The sequence below is a fragment of the Cervus canadensis genome, chromosome 3, assembly GCF_019320065.1.
Source record: "Cervus canadensis isolate Bull #8, Minnesota chromosome 3, ASM1932006v1, whole genome shotgun sequence".
NCBI classification, from domain to species: Eukaryota; Metazoa; Chordata; class Mammalia; order Artiodactyla; family Cervidae; genus Cervus; species Cervus canadensis.
In genome coordinates this window covers 98,337,321-98,356,865 of record NC_057388.1, presented here as the reverse complement: position 1 = coordinate 98,356,865, position 19,545 = coordinate 98,337,321, and the positions used below count along the sequence as shown (strand labels likewise).

At 48.5% G+C, this 19,545-nt stretch overlaps 1 protein-coding gene and 1 long non-coding RNA gene across 4 annotated transcripts in view; one reads left to right on the top strand and one right to left on the bottom strand.

The window, feature by feature from the left end:
• The window catches only part of DENND2A (DENN domain containing 2A), a 98,253-nt gene extending 92,304 nt beyond the window's left edge, over positions 1–5,949 (top strand). For both annotated transcript variants that reach the window (XM_043463877.1, XM_043463879.1), the window contains 4 exons: positions 2,505–2,622; positions 3,010–3,261; positions 4,629–4,715; positions 5,605–5,949. In XM_043463877.1, the coding sequence (XP_043319812.1) occupies positions 2,505–2,622; positions 3,010–3,261; positions 4,629–4,715; positions 5,605–5,636 (489 nt within the window). In that variant the 3' untranslated portion in view covers positions 5,637–5,949. The remainder of the gene's footprint in view (positions 1–2,504; positions 2,623–3,009; positions 3,262–4,628; positions 4,716–5,604) is intronic.
• A 2,785-nt stretch (positions 5,950–8,734) lies between these two features.
• LOC122438722 lies at positions 8,735–11,182 on the bottom strand. 2 transcript variants are annotated; one of them, XR_006268616.1, is made up of 2 exons: positions 11,122–11,182; positions 8,735–8,940 (listed from the first exon to the last, which is right to left on the bottom strand). It is a non-coding gene; the product is annotated as an uncharacterized LOC122438722 (long non-coding RNA). The 2 variants fall into 2 exon arrangements; XR_006268615.1 differs by lacking the exon at positions 11,122–11,182 and adding an exon at positions 9,516–10,737.
• Positions 11,183–19,545: the final 8,363 nt, after the last annotated feature.

The window sequence follows — 19,545 nt, the reverse complement described above, 5'->3', positions numbered from 1 at the left end:
TAGAAAGGAAAACTCACCAAAACATCAATTCTGGTTGTCTTAGGGTGGGAGACTGAAAAGGAGACAGATTATGAGCGATTTTAGATTGTTTTAATATTTTCATACATTTTCTATAATGATCATAAACTACTTTCATTATCAGAGAATGGGGGTTGGGTGCAGTTCAGTCCCTGGTAGGGGAACCCACGTGCTACATGGCACGGCCAAATAAATAAATAAAATAAAATAAACTTGGAGTGGCCACTGAAAAGTTATGCATGATAATGCTGTTCTTTATCATTAGTTCCATCTACTTTCACTTTCCAAGGGCCCTCTGGGTAGGCCCATCCCCACGGCCCTCCTGCTCTGAGACCCAGATCATAAAGCCGGCTTTCAATCATACAGGTCATCTGCCCTGACCAGAGCCCCCTGATAAGAATTAGCCACCTTGTGGGGGTGGGGCATTGGGAAACATTTATTGAGTAGCCACTTAGGTGCAGGGAACTTTCACAAGTTAATTGCATTGCATTTAATTTCTCCCAGCCTTACTGAGCTCTTATTGACATATAACAAACATATTTAAATTTAAGACGTACAACATGATGATTTGATATACGTATACATTGAGAAATTAGAAACACAATAGGATTAATTAGTTAACCCCTCCATCCCCTCACATAATTACCTGTGTTTGGAGGGATAACACTTAAGATCTACTCTCTTAACAACTTTTAAGTATACTTTAACTATAGTCACCAAACTAGACATTAGATTCCTCAGAATTTACTCCTTTTATAGCTGGAAATTTGCACCCTTTGACCAACATTTGCCCTTTTCCTCACCCCTCGCCCCTGGTAACCACCTCTCTACTCTCTGTTTTTATGAGTTCAGTTTTTTTAATTAATATTTTGAGTTCAGTGTTTTAGATTCCACATATAAGTGAGAACATACAGTATTTATCTTTGGCTGTCTGGTCTACTTCACTTAGCATTATGTCTTCAAGGTCTATCAGTGTAGTCACAAAGGCAGTATGTCTTTTTATGGCTGAATAATATTCCATTGAGCGTGTATATGTATGTGTATGTGTACATATATACATACACATGTATATACACATACATACACATCTGTAAAAATGTCTATTCGTGTCCTCTGCCTTTCTTTTTTCTCTTGAGTTGTATGAGTGCCTTATGTATTTTGGATAGTAACCCCTTATCGGGTGTGTGATTTACAGCTACATTCTCCATCCTGGAGGTTGCCTTTTTGCTTTGCTGACCGATTGTCTTACTGTATATAAGCTTCTCAGTGTGGACTCTGACTTGTTTATTCTCGCTTTGGTGGCTTGTGCTTTTGGTGTCATGTTCCCAAAAATCGTTGCCAAGATCAGTGTCAAACAGCTTTTCACCTGTATTTTCTTCCAGAAGTTTTACAATGTCTGGTCTTACATTTAAGTCTGTAATCCATTTTTTAAAATCCCCATAATTTGGGGGAGAGGTACAAGATAGGGGTTCAAATTTCATTCCTTCGTATGTGGATGTCAAATTTTTCCAGTACCATTTATGTAAGCAACCATCCTTTTCTCATTGAATATTCAACTCCCTTGTCAAATGTTAGTTGACCGTATATGCATGAATTTGTTTCTGGCCTCTCGATTCTGTTCTGTTTGTCGTCTTGTTCAGTCGCTCAGTCGTGTCCAACTCTTTCAACCCTATGGACTATAGCACGCCAGGCTTCCCTGTCCTCCCCTGTCTGTGTTTGTTTTTATGCCAGTTGATGTTGGGAAAAATTGAAGGCAGAAGGAGAAGGGGACAACAGAGGATGAGATGGTTAGATAGCATCACCAACTCAACGGGCATGAGTTTGAGCAAGCTCCAGGAGAGGGCAGGGGAGGACAGGGAAGCCTGGCGCGCTGCAGTCCGTGGGGCTGCAGAGAGTTGGACAGGACTGAGCGACTGAACAGCAATGACAGCCATACTGTCTTGATTGCTACGGCTCCATGATAAAGTTTGAAATCAGGAATTAGGATGCCTCCAGCATCCTAATTTGTTCTTCTTTCCTAAGATTGTTTTGGCTATTCAGTCTTTTAAGGGTCCATACACATTTTAGGATTTTTTTTTTCTATTTCTGTGAAAAATGTCATTGGAATTTTCATAGGAATTTGCATGGAATCTATAGATGGCTTTGAGTAGCATGGACATTTTAACAATATTCTTTCAATCTATGAACACAGAATATCTTTCCATTTATTTTATATCTTCTCCAGTTTCAGTCATCACCATCTTATTTGTTGCATTTAATCTTCACAGTGAGATAATCTGTTTTACCAAATGGGGAAGCTGAGGCTCCTGTAGCTTGTTAAGAGTGGAATCAAGATTCAAGCCTCTGGTTCAAAGTTGTGTTCTTTCCACTAAACCAGGAACCGTGCCGGGCCTGCCCTGCAGAATCCGCTATGTCCTGCTGGCTGGGATACAGACACCATCCCCAGAAATGCTGGGACAATGACTCCCGTTTTTTCTGCTTTACAGATGGACGATGAGGACTCCATTCTGCCCCGGAAGCTTCAGGTAGCCCTGGAACACATTCTGGAGCAGAGGAATGACCTGGCTAGTGAGCAGGATGAGGGGCCCCCTGACGGCAAGCGAGGTAAATGCTCAACCACCTCCCAGGCTGCACCCCCGCCTCCATCCTCGGAGCCAGGGAGCAATGGACTATGGGCGTCTATCTGTACACTTGGCATGGGGTTAAGTCGGGAAATGGGCAGCGAGGTGTATGAGGGGAGAGGCTGGCGCTCATCCCCTTCAGCCGCGAGTTGTAGAAAAAACCTTTCCCACCCCACCCCCAGTTTAGCCCTAAAAAATCTGTTTAAAGGTAGGGGAGAAAAGACAGGCTCACTGTGGGGAACCTCTTCCATGGATCATCACAGTCGGCCTCCCAGGGACCTGGAATAGCACCCTGGTCTTTTCTGACTGGTTCGTCCCAGAGGCTCTGCCTCCGCCCTCAGCGGTCCTGGTCCTCCCCTGCTCTGCTCAGGCCCTGAGTCCAGCCCCTTGAACGAGGTGGTGTCTGAAGCCTTTGTCCGCTTCTTCGTGGAGATCGTGGGCCACTACCCGCTGTTCCTGACGGCGGGCGAGCGCGAGGAAAGGACGCTGCAGCTGCAGCGAGAGGCCTTCCGCAAAGCCGTCTCCTCCAAGAGCCTCCGCCGGTTCCTGGAGGTCTTCATGGAGACCCAGACGTTCCGGGGCTTCATCCAGGAGCGGGAGCTGCGCCGGCAGGACGCCAAAGGTCGGGGCCCCACCATCTCCTCGGGTGTCGCTTTCCCTCTGCTCCCCGCTTCCAGTTCCAGTGCGAGTTCCCCTCTGTCCTCGTCTCCCCAGCTTGACCAGACTCTCAGGGACAGCCTTCCCCCCCTCTCTCTGGCGTCTCTCCCCTGTTTCCTCAGGCCTCCTCTTGTCCCCTCTGCCCTCCTTCCTCACCCTCTCCGCGGGGCCCCAGGGATGGACAGAGGAGGAGAGGCTGGCCCACACCCTCCACTCCATGTGCTGCCACCAACGCCCAGCGGGCTGGCCGTGGGGAAGGAGGACAGCAGAGAGCCCCCCTCCCCGGCCTGGGGAGCCCGAGGGCCCCCTCTCCACCCCCTCCCCGTGCCCCGATTCTCAGGTTCTCCTTCGGTTCTCCTTGTCTCCCTCAGTGTCCCTGTCCCTGTTGCTGGGTTCCATCACGCCTCTAGTGATCAGGAGCGGGAAGTGTGCGGAAGAGGATGAAACCGTTCCTGTCTCTTTCTTCCATGTTCTTTAAGTCCTTTGGGGAATCTGAAAGCTAGAAATATCAGGAAAGGCTACCCCAGGTGGGAGCTAGGCCAGAGGACCACAGAGATAGATGATTAACCCTGAGGGGATGCCACCCAGTGACGACGGTCGAGGGTGTGGGAGCAGCTGACCCAGGCCTGGGTGTCCTCTGGTGTCGCAAACGCAGAATCTGAGCTAAGGCAGCAAAGCTCCACATCCCCAGAGCTCTGTGCAAAGCAGAAAGCGGGGCTTCATACTTCAGATGATTCTGATGAGGGTATCCGGAGAGACAAGAGAAGGTGGATTAGAGACTGGGAGAAGGCACACAACTCCTGATGAAAGAATTCACTAGAAGACCTGCCTGGTACACGGACCACTGTTTGACAGAAGATCAGCCTGAGGCTCCAGCCCTGGGCGAGAACTGAAGGTCCCTGCCTGCTGAGGTGACCTGCCCACCCCACCCTCTGAGTCCCTCAATGGCAGCTAGGCTCCCAGGAGGCAGGCCACTTGGCCAGGGGCCCTCTTATGGGAGATCTCAAGGAGAAGGGAAGGACCGGGACCATCTGGTTCTTCCCTGAGACCATGGGCCTGACACAGTCCAGGTGCTTGGAAGGTGTTCGTTGAGGAAAAATAGGACTTCATGTACGAGCTAGCTTTACAGCTTTCCAAAGACATTACTGCACAAGGCTGGGCAATTATAAGGTCAGGGAAAAAAACCTTTTAAATCTTTTGATTCAGAGCATGTTTATAGAGCAGCTCTGTCTCAGCGGCAAGGTTTCTCTTATCTGCAGCAGTAAGGAAACGAACACGTGTAGAAGCACCAAGAGAAGGAACTAAAGTGATTGGGATTTCTCTCGTCAACAGGTCTATTTGAGGTCCGAGCCCAGGAGTACCTGGAAACACTCCCCAGCGGAGAACACAGCGGTGTCAACAAGTTCCTGAAGGGACTAGGTGAGGCCCAGGGGTCTGGGTTCCCGGCAGCAGCCCCTGGGGCCACGAGGTCTTGGCCAGTTCCTGCCACTGGAGCCGGGGCTCATGACACTGAACTCTGAGGCCCACTGGGCCCAGTCGGCATCTTACCAACCTCCAGTTCTGCCCTGCCCCCGGAGCAGAAGCTAAGGACACACGGCCCTCTCCCGGCCCTCCTGGGCCCTGGCTGTGTTGCTCTTCTTTCACAGTTACCTCCACATCTTCAGTCTTCTGGGGAGTGGGGCTTAGAAGCATGATGAATGGAACCGGAGAAGGGGGCCTGGCGGTAGAGACCTGGCCCAGCCTCCAGGTGTGTTTCATTTCCCTGAAAAGTGGAAATGTAAGAATTTCAGTAAGGACTGTAGTTTAACCAGCCAAAAAACGCCCTTGCTAGGAAATGGAGGAGGAGAAGAAAGCAAAAAGCATGAGGGAGGGAGCAGGCCCCAGTGAGGACGAGCTGCAGTGAGGACAGCCCCCCAGGACCTGCAGGGTCCTGCTTAGAGCCTCACCCGGGGGGCCAGTGCCCGGGAAGGGACCACCCACCTCCCACAGGGCCGGGCCGGGCATTTGTTCCCCTCAGGACCCCCAGGGAGGCGTGACAGTCCCTGCGTCTTGTGTCACCATTTCAGAAGCAACGTCTGCAGCTCTGACAGTCTTCCCTTCAAAAGATCCCTGTTCACAGGGGAGGCGCATGAGCAGTGCAGGGGGCACCCAGGCTGGAGGAACCCCCCATTTCTCCTGAGCCCTGGGGTGAAGCTCGGGGGTGGGGTGGGAGCCCCAGTTGTCCACACCACAGCTGGTGTGAAAAGGGCAGGATTTTAACTCAGCTCCTCTGTCTGCCTGGTGCAATGTTCTCATTTTCTTTTTTTAGGCAATAAAATGAAGTTTCTCCACAAGAAATAGCCCTCAACCCAGACTCCACAGAAAACTTCCTCCCAGGGCAACCACATGTCTTAAAAACAGTCCTGGTGGTCTTCCTAAGAAGTCGGATCCTTGGTTGTCCCAGGTGCTGGGATAAAGGCCAGGATGGTTTCTGGCCACCCCTGGGTCCTCCCTGGGGACAGGACCCCAGAGCTGCCGGCAGGCAGCTTCTTCAAAACAGCACTGGAATTGGGACCTGGGACCAGGCACGTTCAAAGGGATTGTTTTGGGTTGTTGGATTTGGGGTGTTTTTTTTTTTAATCTTAGATATTAAAAAAGAAGAAGAAGAAAAGTGTTTGGGTTTTCTTTTTATTTCGCCAAGGCTAATAAGACAGCTGTCCTGCCCTGTGTCATGAACATTTCCCCGGTCCATCCTGCCTGGCAGCTCACCCTGGAGCCAAAAGGAGACTAGGAAGGAGCGGCCTCCTGGGACTTGGAACCGAGATGCTCCCTGGGGCAGAACTGGGGTCAAGGGAGAAGCACCGTGGCGACACCCACAGGCACTGCAGACCCCACGCCGCGGGTGTCAGGGCGGGAGTCCTCTCGGGGAAAGGATCGGCAGGTAGTGGAGTCAGGTCTGTGCTGGAAAGGCAGACAGAGGACAGCAGCAGGATTCGGTTTCCTGGGACGAACTGCTCTTTCAGCCCGGCCGGTCACGCCACCTGGTGGCCAAGCCCGCTTGTCTTTCATGTCGCCGACGCCTCTGGTCCCAAATGGACCTGACTCTCCTGGACGGCCTCTTTTCCCCTCCGAGGCCACAGAGCCCGCCCCTGCCCACAAGTCCACGACTTTTACAGGTACACGCAAAAAGAGGCTCTCTCTTCGTAAGATGTTAATAAAATATTCTTAGGGCTGTAAAGTTTACGATGCTGCCCACCTTAAAGCCCACAAGCCATGGCCTCGACCCCATTCCTATTTTACTGCAGGAGATTTTCCCATCTCCGTGTAGGGCCCAGAACAGCACATGTAAAGTCGTACATGCTACCCGTGTAGGATGAATGGAGGGACTTCTGTTGTCATCAAGAAGCAGCATCAATGTCGGGTACATACACGATCCGAATGAACTTACAAAACAGAATGAGACTCAGAGACTTAGAGACGGAAACTACGGTTGCCAGGAGAGGTGGGGGAGGCTGGGGGGAAGGGACGGTTAGGGAGTTGGAGACAGACGTGTACAAACTGCTCTATTTAAAGTGGATAACCAGGAAGGACCTACTGTACCGCACAGAGAACGCTGCTCAGTGATATGTGGCAGCCTGGGTGGGAGGGGAGTCAGGGGAGAATGGCTACATGTTTGTGTATGGCTGAGTCCTTTCACTGTTCTCCTGAAACTGTCACGTCTTTGTTAATCGGCTATACCCCAGTACAAAATAAAAAGTTAAAAAAGAAAAAAAGGAGCATCAAAACTTTGGGGACGGCTTCCTCAGACTGGCACAGCCAGAGGGGCGGGGGCAGGAGGTGCGGGAGAAGGCTGCACTCCATGGGGCGCTATCCTGCCCCGGTGGGAAGAGAGTCTTGGGCGACACAGGCACGCTCTCAAAGCAGGCCTCAGGGCCGCCCTGCGGCCAACCCGCTGCCTAGTATCCCACCAGGTGGGTTCGCTCTGGGGGGCACCAGGAACCCTACAAAAACACACAAAAGGAATGTGCTCTGACCCTGGCAATGGCCCTGGGGCCTGGGCTGCCTGGCAGAGGTTCTTGACCTCTAAGGAGTTGGGAGCAAAGAGGTCTTTGGAGAAAAGAACGAGAGGAAAATGAGGAGAGGTCGACCTCTCACCCTATACTAGGGGTTCTTAACTAAAGTCATGGTCCACCAAATTGTATCCAAGATTTGGTGTGTCCATTCGATTCGGGGGCAAGAGTCCATAGTTTACATCAGATTCTGAAAGGGGTCCAAGGCCCCCTAAAAGGATAAGAACATAACAATTACCTAGGTGTATAGATATGTATGGTTGGGGGTTGGGGAAGACCAAAAGAGAATCTCTGGGTGTGGGGACTCAGGAATTTGTAACAAGCGCCTCAGATTAGTTAACTTTATTAGCACCAATATTCTGCTGAAAGATGATCACTTTCATAATATTTTGGAATATACTTTCTTTTCTAACTTATTGCATATGATATTGTTTACTCAACATGTCTCAGTGAATAAATATATACTTTTGTCAACATTTCTAATGGCTATGTAATATTCTGTTTTGCAGATGTGATAAATGTTATTTTACCAATCCTCTCATGCATGCAAGATATTTCCAATTTTTAATATCATAAAGAGCATTGAGAAAAACATCTTTGTAAAAGTTTCTTAGTACATATGTCTCGTTTTCAATTTTAAAGATTATTTATTTACTTATTTTTGGCTGTGCTGGGTCTCTGTTGCTGTACGGACTTTTCTCTGCTTGCGGCGAGCAGGGGCTACTCTAGTTTCGGTGCGCGGGCTTCTCGATGTGGTGGCTTCTCTTGTCACATGGACTTGAGCACAGGCTCAGCAGCTGTGGTCCAAAGGTTTAGTTGTTCCATGGCCTGTGGGATCTTCCCAGACCAAGGATCACACCTGTGTGTGTCTCCTGCATTGGCAGGTGGATTCTTTACCACTGAGCCTCCAGGGAAGCCCCCTATTTTCATTTTTGCTTGAAGTAAAATATATATACAGAAAAGTGCTCAGATCATGAATACACAGTCTGACAAACTTTCACAAAGGACCACATCCAGGTACCAAGTCCAGGAGCAGAACATCATTGGATGAAGTTCACCTTACCAACATCCCTCCCACCCTACTCTGCATAAGTTTAAACTACATCAGCTAAGGTGCCTTCATTTTGCAAAGTGGTAATTAAGGAAGGGGAGCATCAGAAACCAGAGAAAAAAATAGGGTTGTGATTCCCTACTCACAGTCTAGGACAGACCTTGGATGGACAATGCTATTTGGGTTTAGAAACAAAGTGTAGCCAAGAAGCATGGGTGTGTTGGATAGAACACGGCCGCTCAACCTTTTCATCTTACCTCACACCAACAGTCTGTCCAAGAACCAAGTCCTCCGATTCCATTAGAAAAATTAAGAAAAAAAAAAAAAAAACTCATACATTTTCCATGAAGAGTGTGTATTTAGAGGCATTCCATTATCATGTTTCAATTCAGGGTCAATCACATAGTCATGAAAACCAGCTGGAGCAGGACTTCTGGGTGGGTTTCATTGCTGTTGACTATCTGAGACACTGGTGGGCAAGGGAAGGGATGAGTGGGAGCAGGTGTGGCTGGCATGTCTTGGTAACTGGCCGGAGATAGGGAATCTGAAAGAGAAGGTAGCTGTCACCACTGCTGAGACAAGGGAGAGTGAGTTCTTAGAAATTATCACACAAACCTTTTCTCACGCAGACCAAGAACAATGAGGAGATCTGCTATTTATTATTTCTTTTTGCGCATTACTATGTTCAGTTCGGGCTTCCCAGGGAGCACTAGTGGTAAAGAACCCACATGCCAATGCAGGAGATGTAAGAGACCTGGGTCGATCCCAGGGTTGGGAAGATCCCCTGGAGAAGGGCATGGCAACCCACTCCAGTATTCTTGTCTGGAGAATCCCATGGACAGAGGAACTTGGTGGGCTACAGCCCATGGGGTCACACAGAGTCAGACATGACTGAAGTGACTCTGCATGCATGCATGCATGCACACATGTTCAGTTCATCATGTGTGTTATTTGATCACTTGAATGTAAGCATCATGAAGGAAGGGACTGTATCTGTTACGTTCAATGCTGAATTCCCAGAGCCTTAGATCAGTGCCTGGCACAGAGTCATCTCTCAGTAAATGTTTGCTGACCAAAGCAACAATTCCCACAGTAGTACTAAGGTGGGACTGTACTGACTCTGTCGCAGGCAGAGATGCATGGGTACCCCTCCAATTCAAAGGAGTGCTTCATCAGGAGATGCCAGCCAGCTCCTGACTCCAACAGCCACTTCCGGTAGCTCAGATATCTTGTTTTCAGCACAAGCACCAAGCTCCTAGGAGACCACATTAATAATCAGAAGGTTGCTTGGTGAGTAGGAAAGCAGAACAAAGGTGTTGGAGAGTCTTCAGGGACATCTCCCCAGGAGGGGAGGGGAGCCCGACAGACTTCCCTGTCTCACAGAGAGTCTGTTACCCTGGACATTTCCCCTGCCCCCAACCCGGCCCTCTTTTTTTTTCCCCCCTTTGTTTTATTTTACTGGGGGGAAATTCACGTAACACAGAAGTCCATTCATCACTCGATGGATACTTGGGTTTTTCCCACCTTTTGGCTATTGTGAATAGTTCTGCAACAAACATGTGTTCATGTATTTGTTTGGGCTTCCCAGGTGGTGCTAGTGGTCAAGAACCTGCCTGCCAGTGCAGGAGATGGAAGAGACACAGTTTTGCCCCCCAGGTCAGGAAGATTCCCCCGGAGGAGGGCTTGGCAACCCACTCCAGTATTCTGGCCTGGAGAATTCCATAGACAGAGCAGCTTGGCAGGCTATAGTCCGTAGGGTCTCAGAGTCGGACACGACTAAAGCAACTCAATGCACACGCACACCTTAGTCTGAGGAGTGGACTGAGTTGTTTGTGCTCACTTGTGTCTATCTGTGTAACCCCTTGGACCACAGCCCTCCAGCCTGCCCTGTCCATGGGACTGACTCTCCAGGCAAGAATACTGGAGTGGGTTGCCATTTCCTCTTCCAGGGGATCTTCCTGACTAGGACGGAACCCGCATCTACTGCGTCTTCTGCACTGGCAGGCAGATTCTTTACCACGGAGCCACCTGGGAAACCCATTGGTTTGAGTACCTGTTTTCAATTTCTTTAAGTATATACCTACGGGTGGAATCGCTAAGTCATAGGTTAATATCTACGTTTAAATTTTTGAAGCACCATCAGAGTGTTTTCCACAGAGTTTACATTATTTTATACACCTGCCCACAAGGTATGAAGCGTGCCCCCTTTCCCATGTTCCCTCCCTTTCTTCAGACAGATTCCAGCTTTTTTAGCTGTATCCATCACCTTCCAGCCAAACCTCTCAGAGGGTACCCCATGTTTCTCAGGGGTGATTGGCATCACCTGCATCAGATCCACCTAGGATATTAAGGACAGATGCCTGGAATCCACCTTGACTTACCTGGGACCAAGGCCCTAGAGCCCTTGATTGGCTGCAAGTTTCCCAAATACCTTCAAGTACTTACAGGTTTCTGTCTTAGATGACTCACTTCTTCAGGTGACCCAATCTCCTCCCTTATATGTAAATTATCCTGTAAGTTTCACTCACAGAGAGTAATCTTAGGGCCAAGTTTTGAAATTAAGACTTTTGCACGCATGGCCCAAGTTCAGTATTACATAAGAGCTGAAATGCTTTAAAGAACAAAAATATTGATGAAAGCCTACAAGAGTCCACAGACCTGGTGAATTCAGGTTGTGGTGTTTTTTTTTTGGGGGGGGGGGGTGGTGCAGTGGTAAAGAATCTACCTGTCATTGCAGGAAACCCAGGTTCAATCCCTGGGTCAGGAAGATCCCCCGGAGAAGGAAACGGCAATCCACTCCAGTATTCTTGCCTGGAGAACCCTAAGGACAGAGGAGCCTGATGGGCTACAGTCCATGGGGTCACAAAGAGTTGGACACGACTGAGCACGCACATTAATCACCTTGCCTAGGATTAAAAGCAAACCCACTGTGGTACAGGTTACCCCCCACCCCAAATCCTGAGGAGAGATGCTGCGGGAGTGAACTCAGAGGACGGCAAGGCGGGCGGAAGCTGGAACCTCAGCTCAGAGTTCAGGAGGATTGACGTGAGCTGAGAGTTCAGACGGGTGCTTGGGAGGGGCTGGAACAGGCAGAGGAGGAAGGGGAGATTCCTGGCCGAGCAAAGGTTAGTAAGGAAAGCAATAGGCAGGTGAGAAGGGCCGCTTAACTGCTGGCGCCTGTCAAGGCCAATTAACTTCCCTCCCTGGCTTGTCCAGCGACCACGCCTCACCCCCACCCAGCTGTTGCACGGGGTTGCACCACCAGCCTGCAACTTCTTCCAGGCTACAGTGAGCCTGGGGCCAACCTCCCTGACACCAGGCCAGGGAGCCGTCTCAACTTTGGTCAACACTGGGCTCCCTACCCGCCCCTCTGACTCTCCTTGCCCACAAACTTCACCCCTCCTCACCTGACCATAATCCTGAGAGCCCACGGTTCAGTAGTCCTGCAACCAAAGCTCACCACTGGTTGTCCTTCCTACCACGGAGCTAATTACCTGACCTGCATGGGCGGAATGTGGACTGAGTTGTTTTGCTGGCAGATTCAGGCAGACCCGCCCTTCATTCTCGTGGCCCCTGGACAGATGTGAAAGGGCTTGTCATCTGAAGGGGCTCTGGGTGGCAGCAGACCCGACAAGCCAGGGGCAGCTGACGTGGGTCCTGAGAAGGGCAGGGCCTGGCCAGCTGACAGCTGCCCTGGGCGACCGGAGCCCCAGTGGTTCCCAGGCTGAGGACGCTTTTCTCCCCTCTCTGTCCTGGTTTATCCGCCTGGGAAAGCTCTGGGCGGGAGCTGAGGTGGCACGCAGCCCTGCCAAGGCCAAGCCAGGGTCAGCCAAGCTAGGGTGACTCACAGGGTCAGGGGGTGTTGCCTTCCCAGCAGCGTGGGGTCCGCGGGCTCCGCATCTTGGTTCTGTCCACCCAAACGGCCCCACAAGGCTGGTCAAGCCTCACTTTGTGTGGAGGTGGAGCTGTGGAACCAGAGGGCTGTCGAAAGCCCCCTCTCTCAAGATGGGGACGTTTGCCTTCTGGGGGTATGGGGGCGGGTAAGGGCCCTGTCGTGCACTTTCTAGCCACGTCAAAATGTTGCTCTTTAAAAACAGAGAGCAGGCGATGATTGCACAATGATGTGAATGTACTTAACGCTACTGAACTGTAAACTTAAAAATGATTAAACTATCAGATTTTATGTCTTGTGCCTGCTGTCTTAGAAAAACAATTAAAACACCCATAGCAATAAGTTGTAATGTATTTATATTCTGTGCAATTAAATTAACTTCAATGGTAAAGAATCCGCCTGCTAATGCAGAAGAACTGGGTTCAATCCCTGAGTTGGGAAGATCCTCTATAGAAGGAAATGGCAACCCACTCCAGTATTCTTGCCTGAAGAATCCCATGGACAGAGGAGCCTGGTGGGCTACAGTCCATGGGGTCACAAAGAATCAAACATGACTGAGTCACTAAACAGCAACAAATATATTATCCAAGGGTTTCCCAGGCGTTGCAGTGGTAAAGAATCTGCCTGCCAATGCAGGAGATGCAAGAGACGCAGGTTTGATCCTTGGGTCAGGAAGATCCCCTGGAGAAGGAAATAGCAACCCACTCCAGTATTCTTGCCTGGGAAATTCCATGGACAGAAGAGCCTGGCCGGCTACAGTCCGTGGAATTGCAAAGAGTCAGACATGACGGAGCACACACACATGTATCATCCACACAGTATTTCTACAGGATAAACACCAACTTCTTCCTCTATGCAATTGTTTCCTTTCACTCTCCAGAGACTGATCCTGTGAACACTTTCTAAGTCTACATGGGAAAGAAATGTTGTTGTTGTTATTGTTTAGTCGCTAAGCCATGTCTGATTGTTTTGCCACCCCATGAACTGTAGCCTACCGGGTTCCTCTGTCTATGGGATTTTCCAGGCAAGAATTCTGGACTGGGTTGCCATTTCCTTCTCCAGGGAAGCTTCCTGACCCAGAGATTGAACCTGAGTCTCCTGCCTGGCAGCCAGATGATTCTTTACCACTGAGCTACCTGGGAAGCCCAGGAAAATAATATATGTTCTTCTTAAAATTTTGAATTCTTACCATTGCAGGACTGATCCAGAAGATGGTGAAGGGGCCCTTTAATGCCTTCCTCTGAGGTGTGGGGATGACAAATGGAGGCTGAGGACAAGACCTAGTGCATGTGGTTGGCCCAGCAGAATTTTGCTAACCCTTGATCTTCCCTCCTTCCTCTGCTTTCTAGAAGGCAGCCCCTCCTCCTTCCTTTCTCGGGCTCAGAGCTCCACCGCCCTCGGCCCAGAGATAAGCTCTCTCAGAGGATCAGGCTGTGGTGATAACTGTTTAGGGAGTCACCCCCACAAGGCATTTTCAACCGCGGACTCTTAAGCTATAACCCCAGAAGTGCGGATTCCAGAGCTGAGACTGGAATAGGGGAGGGGGGAAGATGTCATTGGTGGGGGGGGTCTGTCTTGAATGTCAACCCCCTGGGGATATTGCCATCCCACGCTGGTCTCCATCACGCCTGCCTCGCCAAGCAGCTTCCCAGTACCCACACCCGCCAAAGTCTGAGGCCACACAGCTTGCCTGGGTGCCCCATACAGACGCCGACGACCTTCAGGGCAGCCCTGAAACCTCCTCACTTGAAGTCGAGGGTGGGAGAGAGTCTGAGCCCTCCTGAAGCCCTACTTCTCTGCTGCAGAATCGCCCAAGCTGCTGCCCACAGCAGCTAAAGAGATGTGCGAGCTCTTGAAGTGATGAGAGAACGTTCTGGAATTAGACAGTGGTGATGGTTACACAACTAATAGAGTCGCAACAGCTTTGCGAATATATTACAGACCACCAGATTGTATCCTTAGTTTTATTATTTATTTATTGTTAGGATGCAGCTTGAAGGATCTTAGTTCCCTGAGCAAGGATGGAACGTGTGTCCCCTGCATTCGAAGTGTGGAGTCTTAACCACTGGACCACCAGGGAAGTCCCCGGAAGGTACACTTTAATCTTTAAAAAGATTCATCTTTGTTTCATTTAAAATAAATAAGACAAAAAAAAAAGTGAACTTTGTAGTATGTGAACTATATTTCAGTTTAAGTAAAAGACGAGACCAGCCACTGGGGGACAAAGGAGAGTAAGCTTGGTGCATGGGGTAAGCTGAACCTGCAGCCGCCCCAGGTTACAGGACCCAAGGGGCTGCAGAAATTAGAAACAGCCCTGCTCACACCCCACCATCAGGAGAGAGAACCCCTCCTCCACCTTCTTAGTGTTTGGCTCTGGTAGTGGGGTGGCTACTGTCACGGCAACTCCTGTGACCAATAACATAATTACCACAAAGTCTTACTAGCAATTCCCTCATACTCTGCTCATTAGGCTTGTTTTCAGGATTCCCTGGCAGGCCAATGGTTAGACTTGGCACTTCCACTGAAGAGGACCTAGGTTCAACCCCTGGTGGGGAAACTAAGACTCCACAAGCTGCAAGCTGGGCAGAGAGGCCAAAAGAAAAAATTAAAAAAGAGAGAGAAAGAGAAGCATATTTTCACTACAACAGCTGATAGCATCATCTCCTCAACCCTTCTCTTCCTGCTTCACTGCATGTTCTGCACACCAAACTCCCGCAGTATCTCCCAGATGGATCCTCCTCCCAGAGACTCATCAACTGGCTGAATCCAGACTTCAAATAGTTCGCTGAATCTTGGCCTTGCTTCCAGCCCTGAAATAAAGCCTGAAACAGCTCGAACATTCTGTCCCAGACCACACCCCACACTTCCACAGACCCCTCACTGTTTTATATTTTTTATTGGAGTATAATTGCTTTACAATGCTGTGTTAATTTCTGCTGTAAAATGGAAATCAGCCATAAGTGTATCTGTATCACCTCCCTCTTGAGCATCCCTCCCACACCCCATCCCATCCCTTCCGGTTGTCACAGAACACTGGGCTGGGCTCCCTGGGTTACACAGCGGCCTCCCACTAGCTATTTTACACATGGTAGTGAATATATGAACCCACTCCAGTATTCTTGCCTGGAGAATCCCCGTGGACAGAGGTGTCTGGTGGTCCACAGTCCACAGGGTTGCAAAGAATCTACTAAGCGCAGCACAACAGCGTATCCATGTCAATCCTAATCTCCCAATTCGTCTGACCCTCCCCTTCCCCTCCTGTGTCCACATGTCCATCCTCTATGTCTGTCTCTATTCCTGCCCTGCAAATATGTTCATCTGTACCATTTTCCTACATGCCACATATATGCATTAATATATGATATGGCATTTGTCTTTCTCTGTCTGACTTACTTCATTTATAATAATCTTTAAATCCATGTATGTTGCTGCAAGTGGCATTGTTTCATTCTTTTGTGGCTGAGGGGACTTCCCAGGTGGTGCTAGTGGTAAAGAACCCATCTGCCAATGAAGGAGATGTAAGAGACTTTGTAATAGTTTGATCCCTAGGTTGGGAAGATTCCCTGAAGGAGGGCATGGCAACCCACTTCAGTATTCTTGTCTGGGAAATCTCATGAATAGAGGAGCCTGGCAGGCCACAAACCATGGGGTCACAAAGAGTCAGGCACAACTGAGTGACTGAGCGCACATAATCAACAAAGGATTAGGGCCTAAAATATATAAATAGCCCCTAGGAATCAATAAGAAAAGGCAAACAGTCTGGCAGAAAAATAGGCAAAAGAAAAGCATAAACAGGCAAAAGAAGGCAAAAGGCAAAAATAGGCAAAAGGAGAGGAAGTACAAATGTTCTATAAACAGATGAAAGTGATTTCAAATACAATATTAATCAGAAAAATATACATTCAAACCACTACATGTTACCATTGCCAACCTCACAGATGACCAAAACGTCAAGTCAGACAATTTTTTTTTAAATTGAAATGTAACTCACTTCACATACTGTACCATTTGCCCTTTTCAAGTACAGAATTTGGTGGTTTTTAGCACAGTCACAAAGTTGTACAACTATCAGCATTGTTTAACTCCAGAACACTTTGATCCCTTGAGAAAGATTACATCTTTTTTAAACTGCTGAGGGCAGCAGCTTGGGCCATAGCCTGGAGTAAGAACAGGGACTTGGGAGTGTTCAGTTCCTCTGGGATATACAGTTTAAAATGTAAGAATGAAAAAAAATAAAAAATAAAATGTAAGAATGTGGAGCAGCAGCATATGATGGGACTAAATAGTATTGACACTGAAAAACTGACATTACCAAGTAATGGATTACCAATGACCCAGTAATTCTACTCCTAAGCACTATTGTTGTTTAGTCTCTAAGTCGCGTCTGACTCTTTGTGACCCCAAGGACTGTAGCCCAGCAGGCTCCTCTTGTCCATGGGATTTCTAGACAAGAATACTGGAATGGGTTGCCATTTCCTTCTTTAGGGGATCTTGCAGACCCAGGGACTGAACCTGCGACTCCTGCATTGGCAGGCAGATTCTTTACCACTGAGGCACCCGGGAAGCCCACTCCTAAGCATACACCCAACAAGACACGTGCACGGGCACATCAAAAGACATGTGCAGGAATATTCAGAGCAGCATCGTTTGTAATAGCCGGAAACTGGAGGCAATGAAATGTTCATCAACTGTAAAACGGGTGGGCCATACGATGGAACACCATGCAACAGTGAAAGTGAAAGTCGCTCAGTCGTGTCCAACTCTTTGCAACCCCATGGACTATATAGTCCATGGAATTCTCCAGGCCAGAATACTGGAGAATACTTTCCCTTCTCCAGGGGATCTTCCCAACCCAGGGATGGAGCCAGGGTCTCCTGCATTGCAGGCAGATTCTTTACCAACTGGGCTATCAGTGAACCAGTGAAGTTGCTCAGTCGTGTCCGACTCTTCGCAATCCCATGGACTGTAGCCTACTAGACTCCTCCATCCACGGAATTTTCCAGGCAAGAGTACTGAAGTGGGTTGCCATTTCCTTCTCCAGGGGATCTTCCCGACCCAGGGATCGAACCCAGGTCTCCCACATTGCAGGCAGATACTTTATCGTCTGAGCTACCAGGGAAGCCCTCAGATGCAACAGTGAAAAACCTATAAACTATGCCACGTGCATCAATATAGAGTAATCTCAAGAACACAAGATAAATCAGCAAGAAACGGATGTGAGTTAGATTCCACTTAAACAGAATTTTAAAACATGCAAACCTAGTAATGTACTATTTAGGAATCCATGTGTAGGTAAAAACAAGTGTAAAGAAAACCAAAGGACAGATTAACACAAGACTCAGGAGAATGATTTGCTTAGGATCAGGATGTGTTACAGAAGAGGTGCACAGGATGGAGAGGGGATAAACTGGAGCTTGGAATTGACATATACATGCTACTAAATATAAAATAAGTCACTAGGAGCTTTTCTGGTGGTCCAGTGGCTACGACTCAACACTCCCAATGTAAGGGACCTCCAGTTCAATCCCTAGAAAGAGAACTAGATCCTGCATGCCATGATTAAGGTCCAGCACAGGGACGTCCCTGGTGGTCCAGTGGCTAAGACTCTGAGCTCCCAGTGCAGGGGGCCCAGGTTCGATCCCTGGTCAGGGAGCTAGATCCCACATGCTACAACTAAGACCCAGAGCAGCCAAATAAATAAATAAAATTAAAAAAAAAAAAAAAAGATCCAGCACAGCCGGGCTTCCTTGGTGGCTCAGTGGTAAAGAATCCACTTGCCAATACAGGATACGTGGGTTCAATCCCCAGTCCAGGAAGATCCCACATGCCACACGGCAGCCAAGCCTGTGCACCACAACTATGAAGCCCAAATGCTCTAGAGCCTGCACTCCAAAACAAAAGAAGCCATGGCAGTGAGAAGCCCATGCACTGCAATTAGAGAGTAGCCCCTGCTTTCTGCAACTAGAGAAAAGTCCACACAGGAACTAACACCCAGAACAGCCAAATAAATAAATAAATAAAAATTATTAAAAAAAACAACAACAAAAAAGATCCATCACAGTCACCTAAATAAATATTTTTTTAAAGATAGCTTCAAAAAAATAGGAAGTCTACTCAATACTCTGTAATGACCTATGTGGGAAAAGAATCTTTAAAAGGAGGGATATATGTCTATGTATAACTGATTCACTTTGCTGTACATCTGAAATTAACACAACATTGTAAACTAACTATTAATACACTCCAATATAAATCAACTTTTTGAAAAACAGGCTTCCCTGGTGGCTCAGTGGTAATGAATCCGCCTGCTAATGCAGGAGACATGGGTTCGATCCCTGGTCCGGGAAGATCCCACATGACTCAGAGCAGCTAAGCCAGTGTACCTGAAAGAAAAGCAAAAAACCAGAGGCACACAGGACTGGAGTTTTCGAACATGATAATATTGTACTCCTTGATACGGGTGTCTGGGTGTGTGTTTTGTTGGAGGAAAAACTTTCTCTACACTCTTATGGCCTGTGAATTAGACTTGCAAAAGGCAGATTGACAGGATAAAAGGCACTCAATTTTTGTTCATGTTTACGTGCATGGAAGTTCATAAAAAGTAAGTGAAAATCAGAGAAATGGTGAGACTCAGGGGTTCATATGCCATTTAACAAAGGAAACATGGCTTGGGCTTCAAGGGACAATAAACTGTGGAGAAATGCCTAGGAAATGCATGCGGGAAACTAATGACAGATAGGGGTTCTGTTCTAAGATCTGGTTGTGCAGACTCATGTCCATGCTGACCTTTCCATCTCCGGAATGAGAGTTGCAGGAAATGTATGTCCTGCTTTTAGGAGGAGAGGGGGCAGAAGGGCAGAGAACCCTGCCCGCATCTATTCATTGTCAATTTCTTCAATTCAAAATGGACAGGTGGCGCTAGCAGTTAAGAATCCACCTGATTCGACCCATGAGTCAGGAAGATCCCCTGGAGGAGGAAATGGCAACCCACTCCAGTATTCTTGCCTGGAAAATCCCATGGGCAGAGGAGCCTGGCGGGCTACAGTTCGTGGGGCCGCAAAGAGTCAGACACGACTGAGCACGCAGCCCACATGGACATTGTGCAGTAGTTTGGGGTAGGGGTCGGGGGAATAGATGGACTTCTCACTGGCAGACTGATACTGTCCTAGCCTCACCTGGGGAAGAGAAAGAGATTAATTTTAGCCACTGTTCCAGATCCTGGCCTGTCCCCTGGGGAGGCCCTGGCACCCAAGGGAC